The sequence below is a fragment of the Hemicordylus capensis genome, chromosome 4 (assembly GCF_027244095.1).
Source record: "Hemicordylus capensis ecotype Gifberg chromosome 4, rHemCap1.1.pri, whole genome shotgun sequence".
NCBI lineage: Eukaryota > Metazoa > Chordata > Lepidosauria > Squamata > Cordylidae > Hemicordylus > Hemicordylus capensis.
Genome location: NC_069660.1, coordinates 166440265 through 166460391, shown reverse-complemented (window position 1 = coordinate 166460391; position 20127 = coordinate 166440265). Strand labels below are relative to the sequence as shown.

At 44.1% G+C, this 20127-nt stretch overlaps 1 protein-coding gene across 2 annotated transcripts in view; it reads left to right on the top strand.

The window, feature by feature from the left end:
• LOC128324209 (cysteine-rich protein 2) overlaps nt 1–20127 on the top strand; it is a 52523-nt gene that overhangs the window by 18319 nt on the left and 14077 nt on the right. For both annotated transcript variants that reach the window (XM_053248471.1, XM_053248470.1), the window contains exon 2: nt 15876–15970. In XM_053248471.1, coding sequence (XP_053104446.1) covers nt 15876–15970 — 95 coding nt within the window. The remainder of the gene's footprint in view (nt 1–15875; nt 15971–20127) is intronic.

The window sequence follows — 20127 nt, the reverse complement described above, 5'->3', positions numbered from 1 at the left end:
AAGACATGACTCGAATCTGGTAGATTACAGCATAGAGCACATTTGAAGATCTATGCTCGGGCATTACATGCAGCAAAGAAGTGATTTTTTTTTCTGACCATATTGCATCCTCAAGCTCACATCTAGCAGAGTTGTTCAGGGTTGTCAGAGGATTAGAATTTGCCCCTCCTTCCTCGAATCAGAGTTTGGAACCATCAGTTACCTGCTGGGATGTTTTTAATGAGTTCTGTGGATAAAATCTCTCATATTTGGGCTATTTTAAAACCCACAGTTACTACAGATGCAGAGTTGTCTGATGCAGAGGTGTCCAGCAACTCCTCTTATGTGGTTAGGTTGGATCAGTTTCAGTTTGTGACTCCTGAGGATGTGGACAAGCTGCTTGGAATGGTGTGGTCTACCACCTGTTCTCCTCACCCTTGTCCGACATGGCTTATACTATCTAGCAGAAGGGCTGTTGTAGAAGTCTTGATAGATATTATAAATGCTTCTCTGTGGGAGGGCAGGATGCCTCCCTGTCTTAAGGAGGCAATCATTAAACCTCTTCTGAAGAAGCCTGCATTCGATCCCTCAGAGCTAAGCAACTATAGGCCTGTTTCCAACCTTCCATGGCTGGGCAAGGTGACTGAGTGTGTGGTGGCCTCCCAGCTCCAGGCAGTTTTGGAGGAAACTTATTTAGACCCATTCCAAACTGGCTTTCGGTTGTGCTATGGGGTGGAGAATGCCTTGGTTGGCCTGATGGATGATCTCCGATTAGGAATTGACAGTTTGGTCCTCTTGGATCTCTCAGCAGTTTTAGATACTATTGACCATAGAATCTTACTGAGGGGGTTGCGGGTAGGAGGCACTGCTTTGCAAAACCTTTCAGACAGATTCCAGATGGAGTCCGTGGAGACTGTTGCTATTCAAAATGTGAACTTTTAAATGATATCCCCCAGGGCTCCATACTGTCTCCAGTGCTCTTATAAGAACATAAGAATAGCCCTGCTGGATTAGGCCCTAGGCCAGAATCCTACCTCACACAATGGCTCACCAAATGCCTCTGAGAAGCCCACAGGCAAGAACTGAGGGCATGCCCTCTCTCTTACGGCTACTCCCCTGCAACTGTTATTTAGAGGCTTCTTGCCTCTGTAGCTGGAGGTGGCCTGTAGCCCTCAAACTAGTGGCCATTGATAGACATGTTCTGCATGAAGTTATCTAGACCCCTCTTTAAACCAACCTGGCTGATGGCTGTCACCATGTCTTATGGCAGAGAATTCCATAGATTGGTTATATGTTGTGTGAAAAAGTACTTCTTTTTGTTGGCGCTAAACGTCTTGGCAATCAGTTTCATGGGATGACCCATGGTTCTAGTGTTATGTGTGAGAGAGAAGAATTTCTCTCTATCAACTTTCTCCACACCATGCATGCTTTTATAGAACTCTATCATGTCTCCCCTCAGACACCTTTTTTCTAAACTAAAAAGCCCCAGGTGTTGTAGTCTTGCCTTGTAAGGAAAGTGCTCTAGGCCCCTGATCATCTTGGTTACCCTCTTCTGCACATTTTCCAGTTCTAAAATGTCCTTCTTGAGATATGGTGACCAGAGCTGCATGCAGTACTCCAAATATTAGCAGTTTTATTTTCAAATCCCTTCCTAATTATTCCAAGCATGGAATTGGCCTTTTTCACAGCTGCCGCACATTGAATAGCCACTTTCAATGAGCTGTCTACCACAACCCCAAGACCCCTTCCTGGTCAGTCATTGACTGCTCGGACCCTATCAACATATATGTGAAGTTGGGGTGTGTATTTTTGCTCCAATATGCATCACTTTACACTTGTTAACATTGAACCACATTTGCCATCTTGTTGCCCACTCCTCCAGTTTAGAGAGATCCTTTTGGAGCTCCTTGAAATCTCTTTTGGATTTCACTACCCTAAATAGTTATGTGTCATCTGCAAATTTGGCCAACTCACTGCTTACCCCAACTTCTAGATCATTTATTAACAAGTTAAAGAGTACTGGTCCCAGTACTGATTCCTGGGGGACCCCACTTCTTACTGCCCTTTGTTTCCTGTCATTCAACCAGTTACCAGTTCAACCACGTGAACCTGTCCCCTTGTCCCATGACTACTAAGTTCTCTCAAGAGTCTTTGAGGAACTTTGTTGAAAGCTTTTTGAAAGTCCAAGTATATTATGTCAACTGGATCACCTTTATCCACACACTTTTTGACACTCTCAAAGAACTCCAAAAGGTTAGTGAGGGAAGATTTCACTTTGTAGAAGCCATGCTGGTTCTCCTTCAGCAGGGCCTGTTCTTCTACAGGTGAAACTCAAAAAATTAGAATATTGTGCAAAAGTTCATTAATTTCAGTAATGCAAATTAAAAGGTGAAACTGATATATGAGATAGACGCATTACATGCAAAGCGAGATAAGTCAAGCCTTAATTTGTTATAATTGTGATGATCATGGTGTACAGCTCATGAGAACCCCAAATCCACAATCCCAGAAAATTAGAATATTGTGAAAAGGTTCAACAGTCTAGGCTCCAGGTGTCCCACTCCAATCAGCTAATCAATCCATAACACCTGCAAAGGGTTCCTGAGCCTTTAAATGGTCTCTCAGTCTGGTTCATTAGGAATCACAATCATGGGAAAGACTGCTGACTTGACAGTTGTGCAGAAAACCATCATTGACACCCTCCATAAGGAGGGAAAGCCTCAAAAGGTAATTGCAAAAGAAGTTGGATGTTCCCAAAGTGCTGTATCAAAGCACATTAATAGAAAGTTATGTGGAAGGGAAAAGTGTGGAAGAAAAAGGTGCACAAGCAGCAGGGATGACCGCAGCCTGGAGAGGATTGTCAGGAAAAGGCCATTCAAAAGTGTTGGCGACTTTCACAAGGAGTGGACTGAGGCTGGAGTTAGTGCATCAAGAACCACCACACACAGACGGATCCTGGACATGGGCTTCAAATGTCGTATTCCTCTTGTCAAGCCGCTCCTGAACAACAAACAACGTCAGAAGCGTCTTACCTGGGCTCAAGAAAAAAAGAACTGGTCTGTTGCTCAGTGGTCCAAAGTCCTCTTTTCTGATGAGAGCAACTTTTGCATCTCATTTGGAAACCAAGGACCTGGAGTCTGGAGGAAGAATGGAGAGGCACACAATGCAAGATGCTTGAAGTCCAGTGTGAAGTTTCCACAGTCTGTGTTGATTTGGGGAGCCATGTCATCTGCTGGTGTTGGTCCACTGTGCTTCATTAAGTCCAGGGTCAACGCAGCCGTCTATCAGGAGATTTTGGAGCACTTCATGCTTCCTTCCGCAGACGAGCTGTATGGGGATGCTGGCTTCATTTTCCAGCAGGACTTGGCACCTGCCCACACTGCCAAAAGTACCAAAACCTGGTTCAATGACCATGGGATGACTGTGCTTGATTGGCCAGCAAACTTGCCTGACCTGAACCCAATAGAGAATCTATGGGGCATTGCCAAGAGAAGGATGAGAGACATGAGACCAAACAATGCAGAAGAGCTGAAGGCCGCTATTGAAGCATCCTGGTCTTCCATAACACCTCAGCAGTGCCACAGGCTGATAGCATCCATGCCACGCCGCATTGAGGCAGTAATTGCTACAAAAGGGGCCCAAACCAAATACTGAATACATATGCATGCTTATACTTTTCAGAGGTCCGATATTGTTCTATTCTACAATCCTTGTTTTATTGGTTTCATGTAATATTCTAATTTTCTGGGATTGTGGATTTGGGGTTCTCATGAGCTGTACGCCATGATCATCACAATTATAACAAATTAAGGCTTGACTTATCTCGCTTTGCATGTAATGCGTCTATCTCATATATCAGTTTCACCTTTTAATTTGCATTACTGAAATTAATGAACTTTTGCACAATATTCTAATTTTTCAAGTTTCACCTGTATATGCTTAACCATTTTATCCTTGAGAATGCTTTCCATCAATTTCTAACATCAACATGAAACTGCTGTGAGAGATCATCAGGAGATTGAGTGCAGGGTGCTCATATCAGTATGTTGCTGATACCCACATCTATTTCTCCATGTCAGCATCATCGGGTCAAGGCATCACCTCCCTAAATGCCTGCCTGGAGGCAGCGATGGGATGGATAAGGGGATAATAAATTAAATCCAAATAAGATGGGGGTACTTATTCTGCAGGGTCAGAACTTTGGAGACAACTCTGATCCTCTGGTTCTGAATGGGGACACACTTCCCCAGAAGGAACAGGTACATAGTCCAGGAGTGCTTCTGGATCCAAACCTCTTCCTGGTGTCCCAGGCTAATGTGGTGGCCAGAGGTGCTTTTCATCGGCTTTGGTTGATATGCCAGCTGCATCTGTTTCTTGAGATAAACAACCTCAGAACAGTGGTACATATGCTGGTAACCTCCAGGCTTGACTACTGCAGTGCACTCTATGTGGGGCTACCTTTGTATGTAGTCTGAAAACTGCAGTTGGTACAGAATGCAGCAGCCAGTTTGGCCTCTGGGTCATCTCAGAGAGACAATATTAGTCCTATAATAAAAGAACTACACTGACTACCAATAAGTTTCCAGGCAAAATACAAGGTGCTGATTATTACCTATAAAGCCCTAAACAGCTTGGGCCCTCGGTATTTATGCTATCATCTTCGCCATGAGCCCCATCTCACATTGAGATAATCTGGAGAGGTTCGTCTGCAGTTGCCACTAGCTTATCAAAGCTACACAATAATGGGCCTTCTCTGTTGCTGCCAAGACTCTGGAATGCACTCCCTGCTGAAATAAGAGCCTCCCCATCTCTGAAAACTTTTTAAAAGTCCTTAAAGACTCATTCTTTCACCCAAGCTTTTTAAATTGACTGTGGCTTTAAATTGTATTAAGGTTTTTATTTGTCTTTTTTATGTTATAAACTGCCCAGAGACATAAATTTGGGCTGGTCTACAAATTAGATTAAATAAAAAGCCGTGCACTTGAAATTAGGAGACTACTTGACAGGGCACTAGAGAGGAGGACAGACCATTGCATTTTCGCCTGTGTCCACCCGATTGTTGTTGCATCAGCAACCTTTGTCCACCAGGTTCAGACAAATTAAGCCTTCTTAGATTGTCTAGCAGGTCTCTCTAATACATGTCTGGTCAATTGCCTCATCCAGGATCAGATCATGAATGACTGAGGTTTTACTTCTGACAGTAGCAGCTTCCTGCACTGAGCAGGGGTGAGACTAGAAGACTTCAAGGTTCTTTTGACTCCAAAGTTCTGTGACCTGGTATTCAGCAGCAACATTTTAAGACTCCAAAGGGCTGTACCAGGACAACCAGAGTATTACTGATTGAGAGATGATTGGGGGGGGGGGGCGAGAGACAAGACATTCCCCTGTAATGGCTCGCTCTCTTTCTGCATAAAATCCATATCTTTTTAAAATCTTACTCTGATGCAAGTGATTCAGATTGGCAGGGGCATATGGCTGCTATTTAAGTTTATATATATATATATATATATATATTTAAATGTACTGTAACCCCAAGACTAAAATGCCTGGTGGCATTTTGTTGAACCCATCAGAATGCTGGGTTTTGTTTTGTGTATTCCTTCCTTTCTTGCCAAGTTTCCTGTCCTGGTGACTGAAGGATACAGCAGGCAACTTGGAAAAAGAAAATCTTATCCTTGTGCTCTCTGAACTGTGTTGCAGTAGGAAATATTTCTCTATTTGGTGACTAGCTCAATTTCCTCTCTGGAGAGAACACTGTGCTTCTGTCCTGGCTGCTGGCAGGATATCGCCTGGGAGTGGGACATTACATCATTCTTGAGCTGACTAGCTGCTCAATGCTAAAATTGGCTTTCAGATATGGATTCTGTTCCCCATACTTGGGGCTCTTCCTTAGTGGCCAGCAAATTTGGTGCTTGCTGTTTCGCTCCTTTTTCCGAGTCTACTCTTCTGCCTAAGTTATCTCTAGCAAGCTGCTAAAACAATACAATTTTTTAATGCTCTCTGGGAAACTAACAAGATGAATAGTTAAGCTGTCAAAACCTAAATGAATATTGTGTAAAGAGCAAGCAGAAGCAATTTTAGGTTCTCCTTTATGGGTGCTTAGTGAAGCTTTAGAAATGCCATAGCCATATTTGTCTGCCTTAGGCTTAAGAGCTAGGCAGAGTGCAAAGACAGTTGGGAGTGTGTGTGTGTGTATGTGTCCTTGTGTGTATGGGGAGGAACAGCCTCTTCCACACCCCGTCACTCCATGTAACAACTTACATTGGGGACAGGATATACAAGGAAAGAGTTAAACACCTTCTTCCAGAGCAATGTTTCCCCAGTATTTAAAGCTAGTTAATTAAACTCTGCAAGAGATCTTAATCATCACAGATTTAGGATGTCATGCCTGGTTTGGTCCTGAGATGCTGCCTAATGGCCCTAATGGCAGGAACATATTTGATCAAGCAAGCACAACTCTTGAATTTTCATTTTTTGTCTTGCTATATCAAAATCTAGAAGTGGGTTTACAGCAATAAAATACATATGAATCAAATTAGGATATGTAGTAAACATGACACTCAAAAGGTTACAAAATACAACTTTAAAAATGTGGTTTATTCTCATTGCTTCCTAAAACGAATCAGATTTATGGGCTTCCATCTGAAATGGCCACCCAGTGAGTCAAGAGGAGTAGCAAGTAGTTGTCCAAGTAGTCAGACTGTACAGATGTCCTCTTCTTCTCCCCATTTTCTTTAGCACACAGCTTGTCTTGTAGCAAATGTAGTTTGGCACCCTTTCCCAGGGAAAGCCTGTTTGTTGGAGGACAATTTGCAATAATCAATCAAAAGGTATAGCTGATAGCTGTCAGACCCTGTGGTCCAGAAAAAGTTGCATTTATGGAGTTGATGACAAACTGCACTCATCCAAATTTCTGAGAATTAGTTTACCTAGAGCAGTCGTGTCTGTAAGTGCTCTCACACCACTCTACAATCTGCCACTAGGACAAGCTTTCAGAGTTACACTAGCACAATGGAAGCTACTTTCCTATGAATTCAAAGCGCCACAATCACACAGATAGGACCAGTTGCACTGGGTGACAATTCCATGGTAAAGAGTTGCACAGCTGGTCCTGTTCTGTGAATTTGTGGGCCTTTAGCAGCACCATGGGATGAAACCCTGAAAATCAGTTCCCACAGTGCTACTGTCACATTTAAGGGGCAAACTGTATGGCTGTGCATGACTCCAGCAACTCCTCTGTCACGTACAGTACATACAAAATGGGAGAAATAAGATGCAAAAAACCGTGCAGAGGTAATTGCTCAGAGACTAAAGAAATAACTAATGGTAACGGAACCTCTACTAATACTGGAAAAGTAACCAGAAATTCATATGGAGGAAAGAAGGCAATAATATCTGTGAAACAAATTCAAGATGCTATATTAGAATGAAACCATATCAATCATAATCCAGTAAACTGGAACAAGTACCAGTGGTCTGACAAAAATTCTACACATGCATATATCCAAATGTTTAAACTCTAGTAATAAAACAACGATATAGCAAGGAGTGAATAACACGTGAAATTACTACAAATAAATGTATATAAGTCCATATGTAGAATAATGAATGCTCCAATGTAGATGACAATTTCCAAATAAAGTTGAGGTGTTGATATACTGATGCCTGAGCATGCATGTATGGAAATATAGCATCAAAAGAGGCTGAAACATCTTGCCAAATAGAAGAAGATCCTGTGAGAGAGTTCTTGTGAGTCCTTATGGGTTAACCCGGGATTCTTAAACCCATTTCGGGTGGTCCTTCGTCAGAGAACACAACTTGCCCTAACCATATGGGCAAAATGTATAGACTATCTTGAGCAGGAAGCAAATATGCTATTCCTTTAAATATACCTAGACCTTTGAACAACTCCATGTCCTGGACCGCTCCTAAAATGTCTCTCAGTGGGAGATGGTCGTGGAGAGGGGAATTGCCATCAGCACTGCTGTCTGTAATCACTTCTGTCTTGTCTGGATTCAGTCACAACCTGCTTGTCCTCATTCACTCGACCATGGTGCCGAATGCTGGTTTGTGGTTGGAAAACAAAAATAGAGGCAGATATGTCTGCATATTGATGACATTTAATCTGGCCTCTGGACAGTATCATTCAGCAGCTTCATATAAATAGCAGAGGTGATATTGCTGTTCCTTTCAGGGCACCACAGAAAACTTCTAAAGTGGCAAAGAAACTCTCCCTGACCATAAAACACACACACCCAACCTGCTTGCCATAATTAGTTAATCTACTGTGTCAAAAACTGGTGTCGCCTTAAATCTCTTAGGTTATATTCTGGCTGGTGGTCTTGGTCCCTCCCAAAACAAGAGTCAAATTGCTATTAGGCAGAGAATACATTACTTGGAATTCCTGAAGTTGTGCTCTGACCATCTATCTATCTATCTATCTATATAATTCTCTTAGACGTACCTGTCTCTAATCCCACGCGTGGCAGTTCTCACAAGGGTTCGCGAGCGAGGGGGGGGGAGAGGAAAACGATGGTGGCGGGGAACATAAAGCCAACAGACAGGCCAGTGAACGGGTGGGTAGGGAGAGAAAGTGAAAGCAGCAGGGGGTGGAAAGTGAAAGTGGTGGGGGGAGAAAAGAATGCAGTATTGGGGGAGAAAGTGAAAGCAGTGGCAGCAGCAGGTGGGAAGAAAGCGGCGGGCATCCAGAAAAAGTGGCTAGCCAGGTAGCCGGCTAGAGAGAAAGAACATTGAAGGGGGGAGGGCTGAGAACAAGGGGCGGGGGTGAGAATGAGGGAGAACTAGAGGCACAGATGCTCTGCGCCCAGGCCAGCTAGTATACTCAGTATTTTCCCAGAAAGGAAATTTGAGACAGGGTGGCCATTAGAGGAGTCATTAGGTGACAAATGATTTATTCAACAATAGGGGCCTTGTTGACACTGCCATCACCTTCAAGTGAGATTGCATCTTTCCTCTCTTAAAAATGGGTCACTAATGGATTCTTCCCAAACTAACTTCAGAACATAAAAAAGAGTCCTGCTGGAACAGACCAAAGCTTCCCTCTAGGCCAGCATCCTAGTGAGAAACCCACAAGCATGAAGGCAGCAACCTTCCCCAGCACATCAGAGGTATTCAAGAGGAATACTGCCCTGAACTATGGAGATTCTCTTTAGCTTTCATGGCTAACATTTGTTGATGTTGAGGTCTATCCTCAATTTGTTGAGGCCTATCCTCCAATCACTCACTCACTCCCCTTTTAAAGCCTGGCCAGCAGCACTGCCTGAGGAAATGAGCAAAGGTAATCATGTGTTCTGTGAAATACTACTGCCAAACAGTTTCACTGAATGACTCTGAAGTAATGGAAAACTTTGCCTCTCTTTATCTGTCCTGATTTGTAGGAAATGCTAAACAAAATTGTGACGCCAGTGCCCTGGAAGTGGAGTGGGAAGTATCTGAAAGCTGTTTCCTTTTGTTAGTGGAAAATCTTTATCTTCATCTTTAGTGAATGTTGCTAGGGAGAGGAGGAAAGAGGTCTTTGCTTGAGACAAAGTAGCTCTCTGGATGGCCTCTACAGACACCATGCCATTCTGAGGGAGAGTCATCTCTGAAGGACACAACCATCTGTCTACCCTGTAGGCAGTGACTGGCACACAGAAAATGGGCTGAATGGCAAGTGGATAGGAAAAGTCTATGCTCTCTGTGCAAGATTAGGGTTGCTCACGCAAAGAAATGTAGCTACAATTTGCCAATTGGTTTCCGGATCCAGTTCAATGTGCTGGTTATTACCTTTAAAACTCTTTATGGTTTGGGCCCTAAATACTTGAAGGACTGCCTGCTTCCAAGTGTTTCTGCCCACCCAACAAGATCGTCGGGAGAGCCTTTACTCCGTGTGCCGACATTGAGAGAGGCTAGATTGTCATGCACACAGGACACCGCCTTCTCTGTTGCCCCCAGGCTCTGGAATGTTCTCCCAGTGAATATTCGCTGTGTGACAGATGTGACTGCTTTTTTAAAAAAACTCAAGACCATACATACATACTTCATTTATGGTCTTTGACCAAAAGAAAAAATAATTTTCTTTACATAATTAAAAAGGAAAATAAAAATAGAGAATCGATTACACATAAAAGAATAACGGCTTTGGAATAATTACACATACAAGAATAACAGCTTTGGAAAGGTATAAGTGTGTATACATAATTTAAAGTTATCACTAAGAAACCCCCAACTGTATAAATTCTATTCTTTTAAAGTTCGTAATCTGGTGGCCACGTAACAAAATTTAGCTACTACATGTGAAATAGTTGCATCTTTATCTGCTAATAAATATGCTATAACAACATCCTCAGCTTGTCCCATCATATCTTTTATCAGTGGACTAATTTGTTGAAACCTCAAATTCTGATATATTGAACACTTTAAAAGTATATGGGCCATGGTTTCAATCGCCTTTCCACAGGGGCATTTCCGTTCTTCGTATGATAATTTCAAATATTTCCCATAAAGCACTGCAGATGGGAAAGTGTTGAACCTGGCCCTGGAGAAAAACTCAAGACCTTTTTATTTACGCAGGCTTTTACCTCCAGAGGCTGCCAGGTTTCCCAGCTTTCTTGTGTTAGCTTTTTTTAATTGCTTCTTGGTATGTTATGGTTTTAATATTTAACTGATTTTAATGTTTTAAATTTAACTTATGGAATTCTATTATATTTTAACCTTTGTAAACTGCCTTTTAGATGCATAATGAGAGGCGTTATAAAAACTGAACAATAAATAAATAAAATAATTGAGAGGGTTAGAAAAAGTATTTTGGGCATTGTAAAACTCTTGTCTTTTGAGAGGTGCTCCTGCGGGTTAGATACACTCCCCACCACCACCACAGCTGCTTAGCTCTGGAGGCGTTAACAGACTCATTATCTGTTACATTGCAAGAGCAGTGACAGTCTGAAGGCTACTACGTGAGCCAAGCTGCGAGTTTCAGACTGCTGAGGTGCGGCTGTCATGACAGGGAGAAGGTTAAGAGCACTCTGGCAGCACATCCAGCACAGTCCTCTTGTCACTTAACTGCAACCACCACCACAATCTCTTTATTATCAGCAATGGAGAATATGTAGCAAATATGCAGCAATGAACACGAGAGAGCACAATCAAGTAGCTTCCCATCTCAGTTATTTTTACAGTTGAAGGCCGCCAAGTAGGCTGCTGGATCAGGTATCTTCCTTTTAATATTTCAGGCTGTTTTCAAACTGGAGTGTACATACTTGGGTCTTCCAACCCGACTGCAACATTATCAGCTGCCAAGGAGCATACTAGAGATCTCTTGTGTGCCTGGAAGTAATGGGGTTGAAAGAAGAAGATCAATTTCACCCACATGCCCCAAGTCAGACCTCAGATGCAGCATGCTTAGAATCACCAGCACAAGGAAAGCTTTGTTCTCCAACGAAAAAGTCATGGGCTAAGTGACCACCAAATTAGTGACCAACCCAATTAGATTTCCAGACTAAATCTTTAAGAAATCCACTGGTTCTGGAAAAATAGTTACTAACACACAACATATTTTTAGAGCTATGGCTTGGACTGTAGCATTCAGCTAGCATGAAGTTTCCCTGGTCACTTGCCACCAAGAAGATCCTGTTGATAGGGTCAGAAGCAGCAATGCTTAAAACCCTCATTCTTGATTAAAGCTATATATTTTAGCAAAAAGGCTGTGGATTAGCTTATGGTATATCTTTGTAAATAACATATTATTAATCCACAGAAAAAATTTAGCCCACCAGATTATATATCCGTTAACGTGGGGCCAGTCACCCAAGGAACTAAAATAATTGGAAGCAAGTGTGCCTGTCTGTTTGTAACTTTTGTTGAAAACTCTGCTAGCTCCTGATCAACTTTCCATCTCTTCCTGGTGCCTGGACTAGAGGGAGTGGCCATCTCGACTTCATTAGCATGTGGCCCACCAATCAAGATAACTGCCTTGGGCAACTGGTTCCAAAGAGAACTGCCTGTTAGTGACCTATTGTGATTATAGGGTGCTAGAGGAGAAAGAGCACAACCTGCTGCTACCCCGGCTCTCTAGCCCTTCCTAATGGTAAAGTGTACCATTGAATCGGTGTCAACTCCTGGTGACCACAGAGCCCTGTGGTTTTTCGTAGAATATAGGAGGAGTTTACCATTACCATCTCCTGTGTTGTATGAGAAGATGATGATGATGATGATGATGGTTACATTTATATCCCACTCTTGCTCCAAGGAGCCCAGAGCTGTGTACTACATACTTAAGTTTCTCTTTCAAACAACCCTGTGAAGTAAGCTAGGCTGAGAGAGAAGTGACTGGCCCAGAGTCACCCAGCTAGTATCATGGCTAAATGGGGATTTGAACTTGGGCCTCCCCAGTCCTAGTCTAGCACTCTAATCACGCTGGCTCTCATGCATTTGCCTGCTGCCCGATATAAGTGTTTCCCATAGTCTGGGATAGGGATATGCACAGAACTGTGTGGGGGAGGCTCAAAGGCAGCAGGGGTGCTTCTTTAAGAGCGGGGGAGAGTGTACTTACTTCTCCTGCCGCTTTCCCCCCACCGGCGTCCGTTTCAGTCAAATCCTATCAGGGCGGCAGCGTACCTCCCTGCCGCCCTATTGCCCCCATTGTCCAGATATGACCGGAAGTATCCAACGTGCCTGCTAACTTGGCAAAGAGGCACCTTTTTAACGTGGCTGAAGTTCTTCTGATCCAGTTTCTGTGTAAATTTGCAACTTCCCTAAGGCTTAGACAGGTCATTTTGCAGTGCAGTTTACAAATATCTCCCTGTCTCTGTCCCCTATTGTTTGCTGTGGCTGACTGATGGTAGCAAATTTCCATTTCTTTCCTCTCTGTTAAACAAATCATCAGCATTAACTCTGTCTGAAGTTTACCTTTAGAGAGCTTTGTGTTCAGATTGCTGGAGTGCATGCAGAGTGCTTATTTGGCTTCCCAGGTTACCTGGTTGTGGAGGGCGTGGGGGGAAGGTTGCTATTAACAAGCCTTCCCCCCACCCCAATGACCAAGCCCCAGATCTTCGGCACACCTCTGCATGACCAGACAAGCAGAGTGGAGCGATATGCGGCACACAGTGTTCTGGCCACCACATATCCCTCAATGCACTGTTTGCGTGCAATGGGTGATTCCCCCAACTTTGCCAATACCTGTCACCCTTAATGCTAGGCTAACAGCCAGGTTTAGTAAGGGGGTTAGGCTGCACAGGAGCACCGGGATCCATTAGGATCCCGATGCTTCACACGACCAACCTAACCTAGGCTGGGCTGCCCTAGCCTGGGTTAGGCTGGTCGTGAGAACAGTCTCAGTATCAATGTGGGACACACAGAACAATAAAGGAAATCAAGCCGCCATGCTTGCTTAGACTGGATTAAAAACGCCTCAAGTTTTAAAAGTGGCACCTCAAAAGTTTACACATCCACCATCTTGGATCAGGGTGGATGACCTCATCGAAAACTATGCCATGGAGGTGTCCCTATAACTGTACCCGATTTGGTTCATATTGGTCCAAGCGTTGCGAAGTTGATGTGGGGGACACACACAGAGAAAGCTGCGTGATCTCATAAGCCTGCTGGAAAGTAAGCTAAAAACTGGTATTGCTTAAAGGAAATGGAAACAAGTTTGGATAAGTAGCAAACATCTCAAAATGGTTTCCTTTTTTTCATGCATTGTTTTTTAAAATACTATTTTGTAACTTGTATTTTTATTGGTGGCTTTCTAAGTATCCTGTATTTTGTATCTAAAATACTTCTAAAAAGAATTTTACCCATCTCTGCACATAAGTTACATAGGAAGCTCTTATACCAAGTCAGACCATTGGTCCATTTAGCTCAGTACTATCTACCAGTACTGGCAACTACCACTACTGGCAACTGCTTCTCCAAAGTTTCAAGCAGGAAACTTTCCCAGCGCTACCTGGAGATGGCAGCGATTGAACCTGGGACCTACTTACTCTTCTAATTTTCTCATTAAACTCTGCCTCCTTCCTTCCTCTAAAACTGTACTCCACCCAGAATAGAAAACAATTACCCAAATTATATATTTTTCTTTCTTGAGCCCTCCAACTATTTTCTGTTACTGACAGTGTTCAGACAATGATGCTGCACTCTCTGTCTCCTACACATGTTACCCTGAAAGCTGTGTTGGTCTTCTCTGCATTAGTGGAAAACTCTCTTTTTCACATTGCTCCATTCCAGCTCAATGCATTGTATTTGCATGAAATATTTTGACATTTGATAACCTTGGGCAACACTTATTCATAAGATATTGAGTGTTTTATGTCTCCAAATAAGTCTTGAGGAGACACCCACATAACCAAGAGAATGCCCTAAGTTTCTGTCCTGTGCAGTGCTTTGTTTTTATACAAGATACTGCAAAACTTGCTGCCCTCAGCTCATAAGTGTACAGAATAAGGAACTGGTGCTGTGAACTCCAAAATAAATTTTGGGCTACTGCAAATGGCACACCCATGCAAGGGCAGACTGTTGTCTGTTGTCTGGCAGACTTCAGGCTTCTGACTGCTGGGGTTTTTTTGTGGGATTTTGCTTGTTTTGCCAGATCTTGGGGAACTACTAGTCACAAAATGGCAGGGTGGGGGTGGGGGTGGAATAAATAAATATGTTTTTTTAAGAGTTCTTAATATCAGAACAACTCAGTAAATACCTGATCAAAGATGACCAGTTAATGCTCATTTTACAAATGAGGCACACTGAGAGAGAAGCCCAAAGCCGGCCACTGAATTGAAGCAGGAAATCTTCTTTTTGTGTAATTTTTAAAGGTACAACAAGCTGTGTCAGCATTCTTAATCCTAACCCAGTTTTAGAGATTGGGAGAAATGGGTGCTCGGGGATGTTCAACTTGTTTAGGCTTGTAGTTGTGCGTATGAGCAATTGCCACACACTTGGCTCTGCCACTCAGCAAGAAAAGCAGACTCTCAGCCTGATCTACACATTTTTACTCCAGTTACTCAAGCAACTGAGTACAACTGCAATCTTAGAAGTTTAAACAAAAACATTGTTTGCTATTGAACTATTCTATTGTCAATAGCAAGAATCATAATAATCTAATTTTACTGAATTTGTCAGGTATGCCCAAACTCCTAGAGAGCTACTTCAGTTAAACCTGGGAGTTACTGATAGTTTCCAAGCTACTGGATGCCCACCAGTAGTCTACAGTACACCTTAGTATTGTATCTTGTCCAGTATTTTTGTGCACATCACTCTGTTACCAAACCCCACATGAAGTCTATTTTCCTTGTCATTATATCTCTGAATAAAGAGCTGGGGTTAGGAGACAAAGCAGACAAGTCCAGTGCTGGAGAGAAGAGAGAGTGGATGAGAGAGGGAGAAAGCTGGTGTTGGCACAGAGGAGGGACTTGCCAGCACTACTGGAAGTATGTTCCACATTGCTCTATTGCCCACAAACAGCCAGCAGTGGTAGCACACTCCAGCAGCTGAGAGGCAGTATTTGGGCTGGTGAGATGGGGAGTGGGACGCCCAAGGGGGTGGTGTGACCGTTCAAGCCCCACCTGGAGGAGGGGAGGGGAGCTTCAGTAGGATCAATCTCCGTAGTCCTGACCTGAAGACATCCCTTGAGCAGGGAGACATTTGGTAATACAGATCAATTTAAATGAAGCCGGAAAATGCTATCTGGTGCTATATGAATAGGCAGGTGAGGAATTTCTGTCAATATGAAGAATTTGAAAGTGTTTCTTACAACCTTAACAATAGCCCGGACTTGCTGAGGATGGCAACTAACATGTCTGGCTGTAGCTGACTCTGCTGTGTTTCCCTATGTAAAGCTGAGAAATCTGTAGTAGTCAGTACCTCTGTACATTGATGCTCTTTTCTCTTGTTTCTCTGACATGCAGCTGAGAAAGTAACTTCCTTGGGAAAAGATTGGCATAAGTTCTGTTTGAAATGTGAGCGCTGCAACAAGACATTGACCCCTGGTGGGCATGCAGAGGTAAGAGTGATGTCACTGTACATAACATGCTTTGACTTGCCTCCCGTTTGTAAACCTGAGAGTGACACTCAGGAGCAGTGTTCCCTCTAAGGTGTGAGCATGAGTGCTCACAAGTTTGTTTGTTTTTAATGCCCACCCAGTTAATTTTAGGTCCCGCTCAGGTTGAATCAGGAGTGCTCACACACTGCCTTGATACTGCCACCCAGAACAAGATTTATTCTGCACACAGCTGAGAAAAATTGGAGAGAAAATTGGAGAGAGCCAGCGTGGTGAAGTGGTTAGAGTGCTGGACTAGGACTGGGGAGACCAGAGTTCAAATCCCCACTCAGCCATGAGACTTGCTGGGTGACTCTGGGCCAGTCACTTCTCTCTCAGCCTGACCTACTTCACAGGGTTGTTGTGAGGAGAAACTGAAGTATGTAGTACACTGCTCTGGGCTCCTTGGAGGAAGAGCAGGATATAAATGTTGACGACGACAACAACAACATTGCTGCGGAGTCTGTTGGGATAGCCTCTCTTCAGAGGCTAACTGGACAAAGGTAGATAGAAACCCTTCCAGGATTCACTTTTCTGGAATGGATTCATTCTGTAGGTCTGAATAAAAGCACACAGTTCACATGTGAAGTGTATCCACATACAGTGAGGGAAATAAGTATTTGATCCCCTGCTGATTTTGTCTGTTTGCCCTCTGACACAGAAATGACCAGGCTATAATTGGAATGGTAGGTTTATTGTAGCTGTGAGAGACAGAACAACAACAAACAAACCCTCAAAAGCCCAGTGCCCAAAAGTCAGCGATGGATTTGCATTGTAGTGAGGGAAATAAGTATTCGATCCCCTATCAACCAGCAAGATTTCAGGCTCCCAGGTGTCTTTTCACTATATGCAGGTAACGAGCTGATATGAGGAACACCATCTGTAAGGGAGTGCTCCTAATCCCAGCTTGTTACAGTACCTGTATAAAAGACACCTGTCCATAGAAGCAAGCAATCACTCAGCTTCCAAACTCACCACCATGCCCAAGACCAAAGAGCTGTCGAAGGATGTCAGGGACAAGGTTGTAGACCTGCACAAGGCTGGACTGGGCTACAAGACTATTGCCAAGCAGCTTGGTGAGAAGGTGACTACAGTTGGCACGATAACTCGCAAATGGAAGAAACACAAAACAACTGTCAATCTCCCTCGGTCTGGGGCTCCATACAAGATCTCACCTCGTGGAGTTGCAATGATCATGAGAACGGTGACAAAACAGCCCAGAACTACATGGGGGGAACTTGTCAATGATCTCAGGGCAGCTGGAACCATAGTCACCAAGAAAACAATTGGTAACACACTATGCCGTGAAGGACTGAAATCTTGCAGTGCCCACAAGGTCCCCCTGCTCAAGGCAGCACTTGTACAGGCCCGTCTGCAGTTTGCCAATGCACATCTGAATGATCCAGAGGAGAACTGGGTGAAAGTGTTGTGGTCAGATGAGACCAAACTCGAGCTCTTTGGCATCAACTCAACTTGCCGTGTGTGGTGGAGGAGGAATGCTGCCTATGAGCCCAAGAACACCATCCCCACCGTCAAACATGGAGGTGTACACATTATGCTTTGGGGGTGTTTTTCTGCTAAGGGGACAGGACACCTTCACTGCATCGAAGGGACGATGGACGGGACCATGTACCGTCAGATCTTGGGTGAGCACCTCCTTCCCTCAGCCAGGGCATTGAGAATGGGTTGTGGATGGGGATTCCAGCATGACAATGACCCAAAACACACAGCCAAGGCACCAAAGGAGTGGCTGAAGAAGAAGCACATGAAGGTCCTGGAGTGGCCCAGCCAGTCTCCAGACCTTAATCCCATAGAAAATCTGTGGAGGGAGCTGAAGGTTCGGGTTGCCAAACATCAGCCTCGAAACCTTTCTGACTTGGAGAGGATCTGCAAAGAGGAGTGGGACAACATCCCTCCTGGGTTGTGTGCAAACCCGGTGGCCAACTACAAGAAACGTCTGACCTCTGTGATTGCCATCAAGGGTTTTGCCACCAAGTACTAAGACATCTTTTGTGAAGGGATCGAATACTTATTTCCCTCACTACAATGCAAATCCATCGCTGACTTTTGGGCACTGGGCTTTTGAGGGTTTGTTTGTAGTTATTCTGTCTCTCACAGCTACAATAAACCTACCATTCCAATTACAGCCTGGTCATTTCTGTGTCAGAGGGCAAACGGACAAAATCAGCAGGGGATCAAATACTTATTTCCCCCACTGTATTATGGAAGTGCCATCGTTGGAAATCATCTGCCTGCAGTGCAGAAGATTCCCCTAATATGTGGAATCTTGAGAGAAATTGTATGGATGACTCACCCTAGAAGCACTCTCTGTTTGAGTCTCGCCAACGCCTGAGTACTCTGCCAGGGAGTTTGATGGATTTCCTGCTGTTGGGGCCCACACTGAACACTTAACAAGGAGAGGAGCCACACCCAGCAATTTTCTCTTGCTTCTTCTGCTTAATCTGGTGAAAGAGGAGAGTAGCACAGTGCTCCAGTCTTCATGGTGCTTCATAACTGCCGTGTCTCTTTGCCTGCTGACTGGTGGGAGCTGCTGCTGTTGAAAGTTGGAGTAACATTTTTTCAAGGCCTGCTGGCTGTGTCTGTCTTTTCCTTCTGTGGCAGCTGCTGTGATAGGTGGCAGTACAAGTGGTTATTCCATGCATTGAGGGAATGATATAAGGGAAAAATACTTTTACATCTTATTGCTATTTCCTTTTGAGCTCAAACTACAGGTTGTAATGAGATGAATGCATGCATTTTGGGGGGTCTCTAAAGGTTTTTTCTCCCCCCTCCTCTTTTGTGCTTCAGACAGAAGCCATGAAGGGTTCTGATTTGGATTGGGACTGCGGCATCTAACCGCTTTCTCTTCAAACTGTTTTATAAATAAAAGCATGTGCACGCACACATGCACACCATTAGTCACCATTGATTAATGATTAGTATAATCATTAAGCAGCCTCAGAGAGGGATTTTTGTTGGGAAAATATTGGTAAATCCAGTTTCGAAAAAACAAGCTGAACAAAACCTCCCCTGTGCTACAGTCGCAGTCATGCCTTGTCTCTGGTTTGTCTCGTGCCCTTCTCACCAGGCAGGCCTGGCTTTAACTGCAGCAGGCTCGCTTCAGCACATGAGCACTCACTTGCTTCAGCACATGAGCCCCTCTCAAGGGCTCCCTGAGAGGTGCGGTGGGGGAGGGCATGGTGGCAAAGTGGAGCTGCCACTACCAAGTCCCTACTCACAGGTGTGGAAGATGTCAGGAACTAGGGGGCACATGGTCAACCTGTGGTTCCCAGTGTCCATCATTGTATAGTGGCAGAGTTTCTCACCCCTATTTGCAGATGGGGAGGGTGACTTTCCCCCTGTGCAAATGGGGAAGGATTCAGCTGCGGGCATCCATGAAAACTCCTCTCATTGTGAATTAGGGTGGAGTCAGTGGCAGTGCTGCCACCACACAAAGCTGGGTGCACTGGAGCCTTGAAGGTCAGCAATGCACCCTCTGGTCCTGGGTCCCCTCTCAAGTGCCCGATCTGACCACTGCTGGGCTTGTTCCCAGGTCAGAGTTCCCTTTGTGTAAGGCAGAGTTTTTAAACTTTTAGGGGTGGTTTGAGTAAGCAGAGTTGAGAGAGTGCCTAGCCTACAGTTGGGTGTGTGTGTGTGTAGAGAGAGAGAGAGAGAGAGAGAGAGAGAGAGAGAGAGAGAGAGAGAGAGATGTGTATGCTCCAGTGTTGGGGAAAGTATGGCATATTGAGATTGCTGATAGTGACTAGGGAGTGTGATCCTGTCTGAGGCTCAAACATGTAACTTGTGACTTTAAATGTGTCATTATAGCTTTGTTTTTAAACAATCTGTAAATCTCTCTCTCTCTCTCTCTAACACACACACCCGGGTGGGTGGGTGGCAAATCAGATTGGACTGCAGCACACAGGATTAACCATTTCTCCACACCATGTTCCAGATTGAGAGGCCTCCAGTACCAAATTATAGAAGGGGGCCAAAGGAGGATGCACCCCTTCAGCTGTTCTAGAAGGTTGCATGGTGGGCTAGAATTTGAGAGGTGCAGCTTGTAGATTTCATTAGCCCCACCCCCAGTCTTTCCCCCCACTCTAGTCACTTTTTGACCA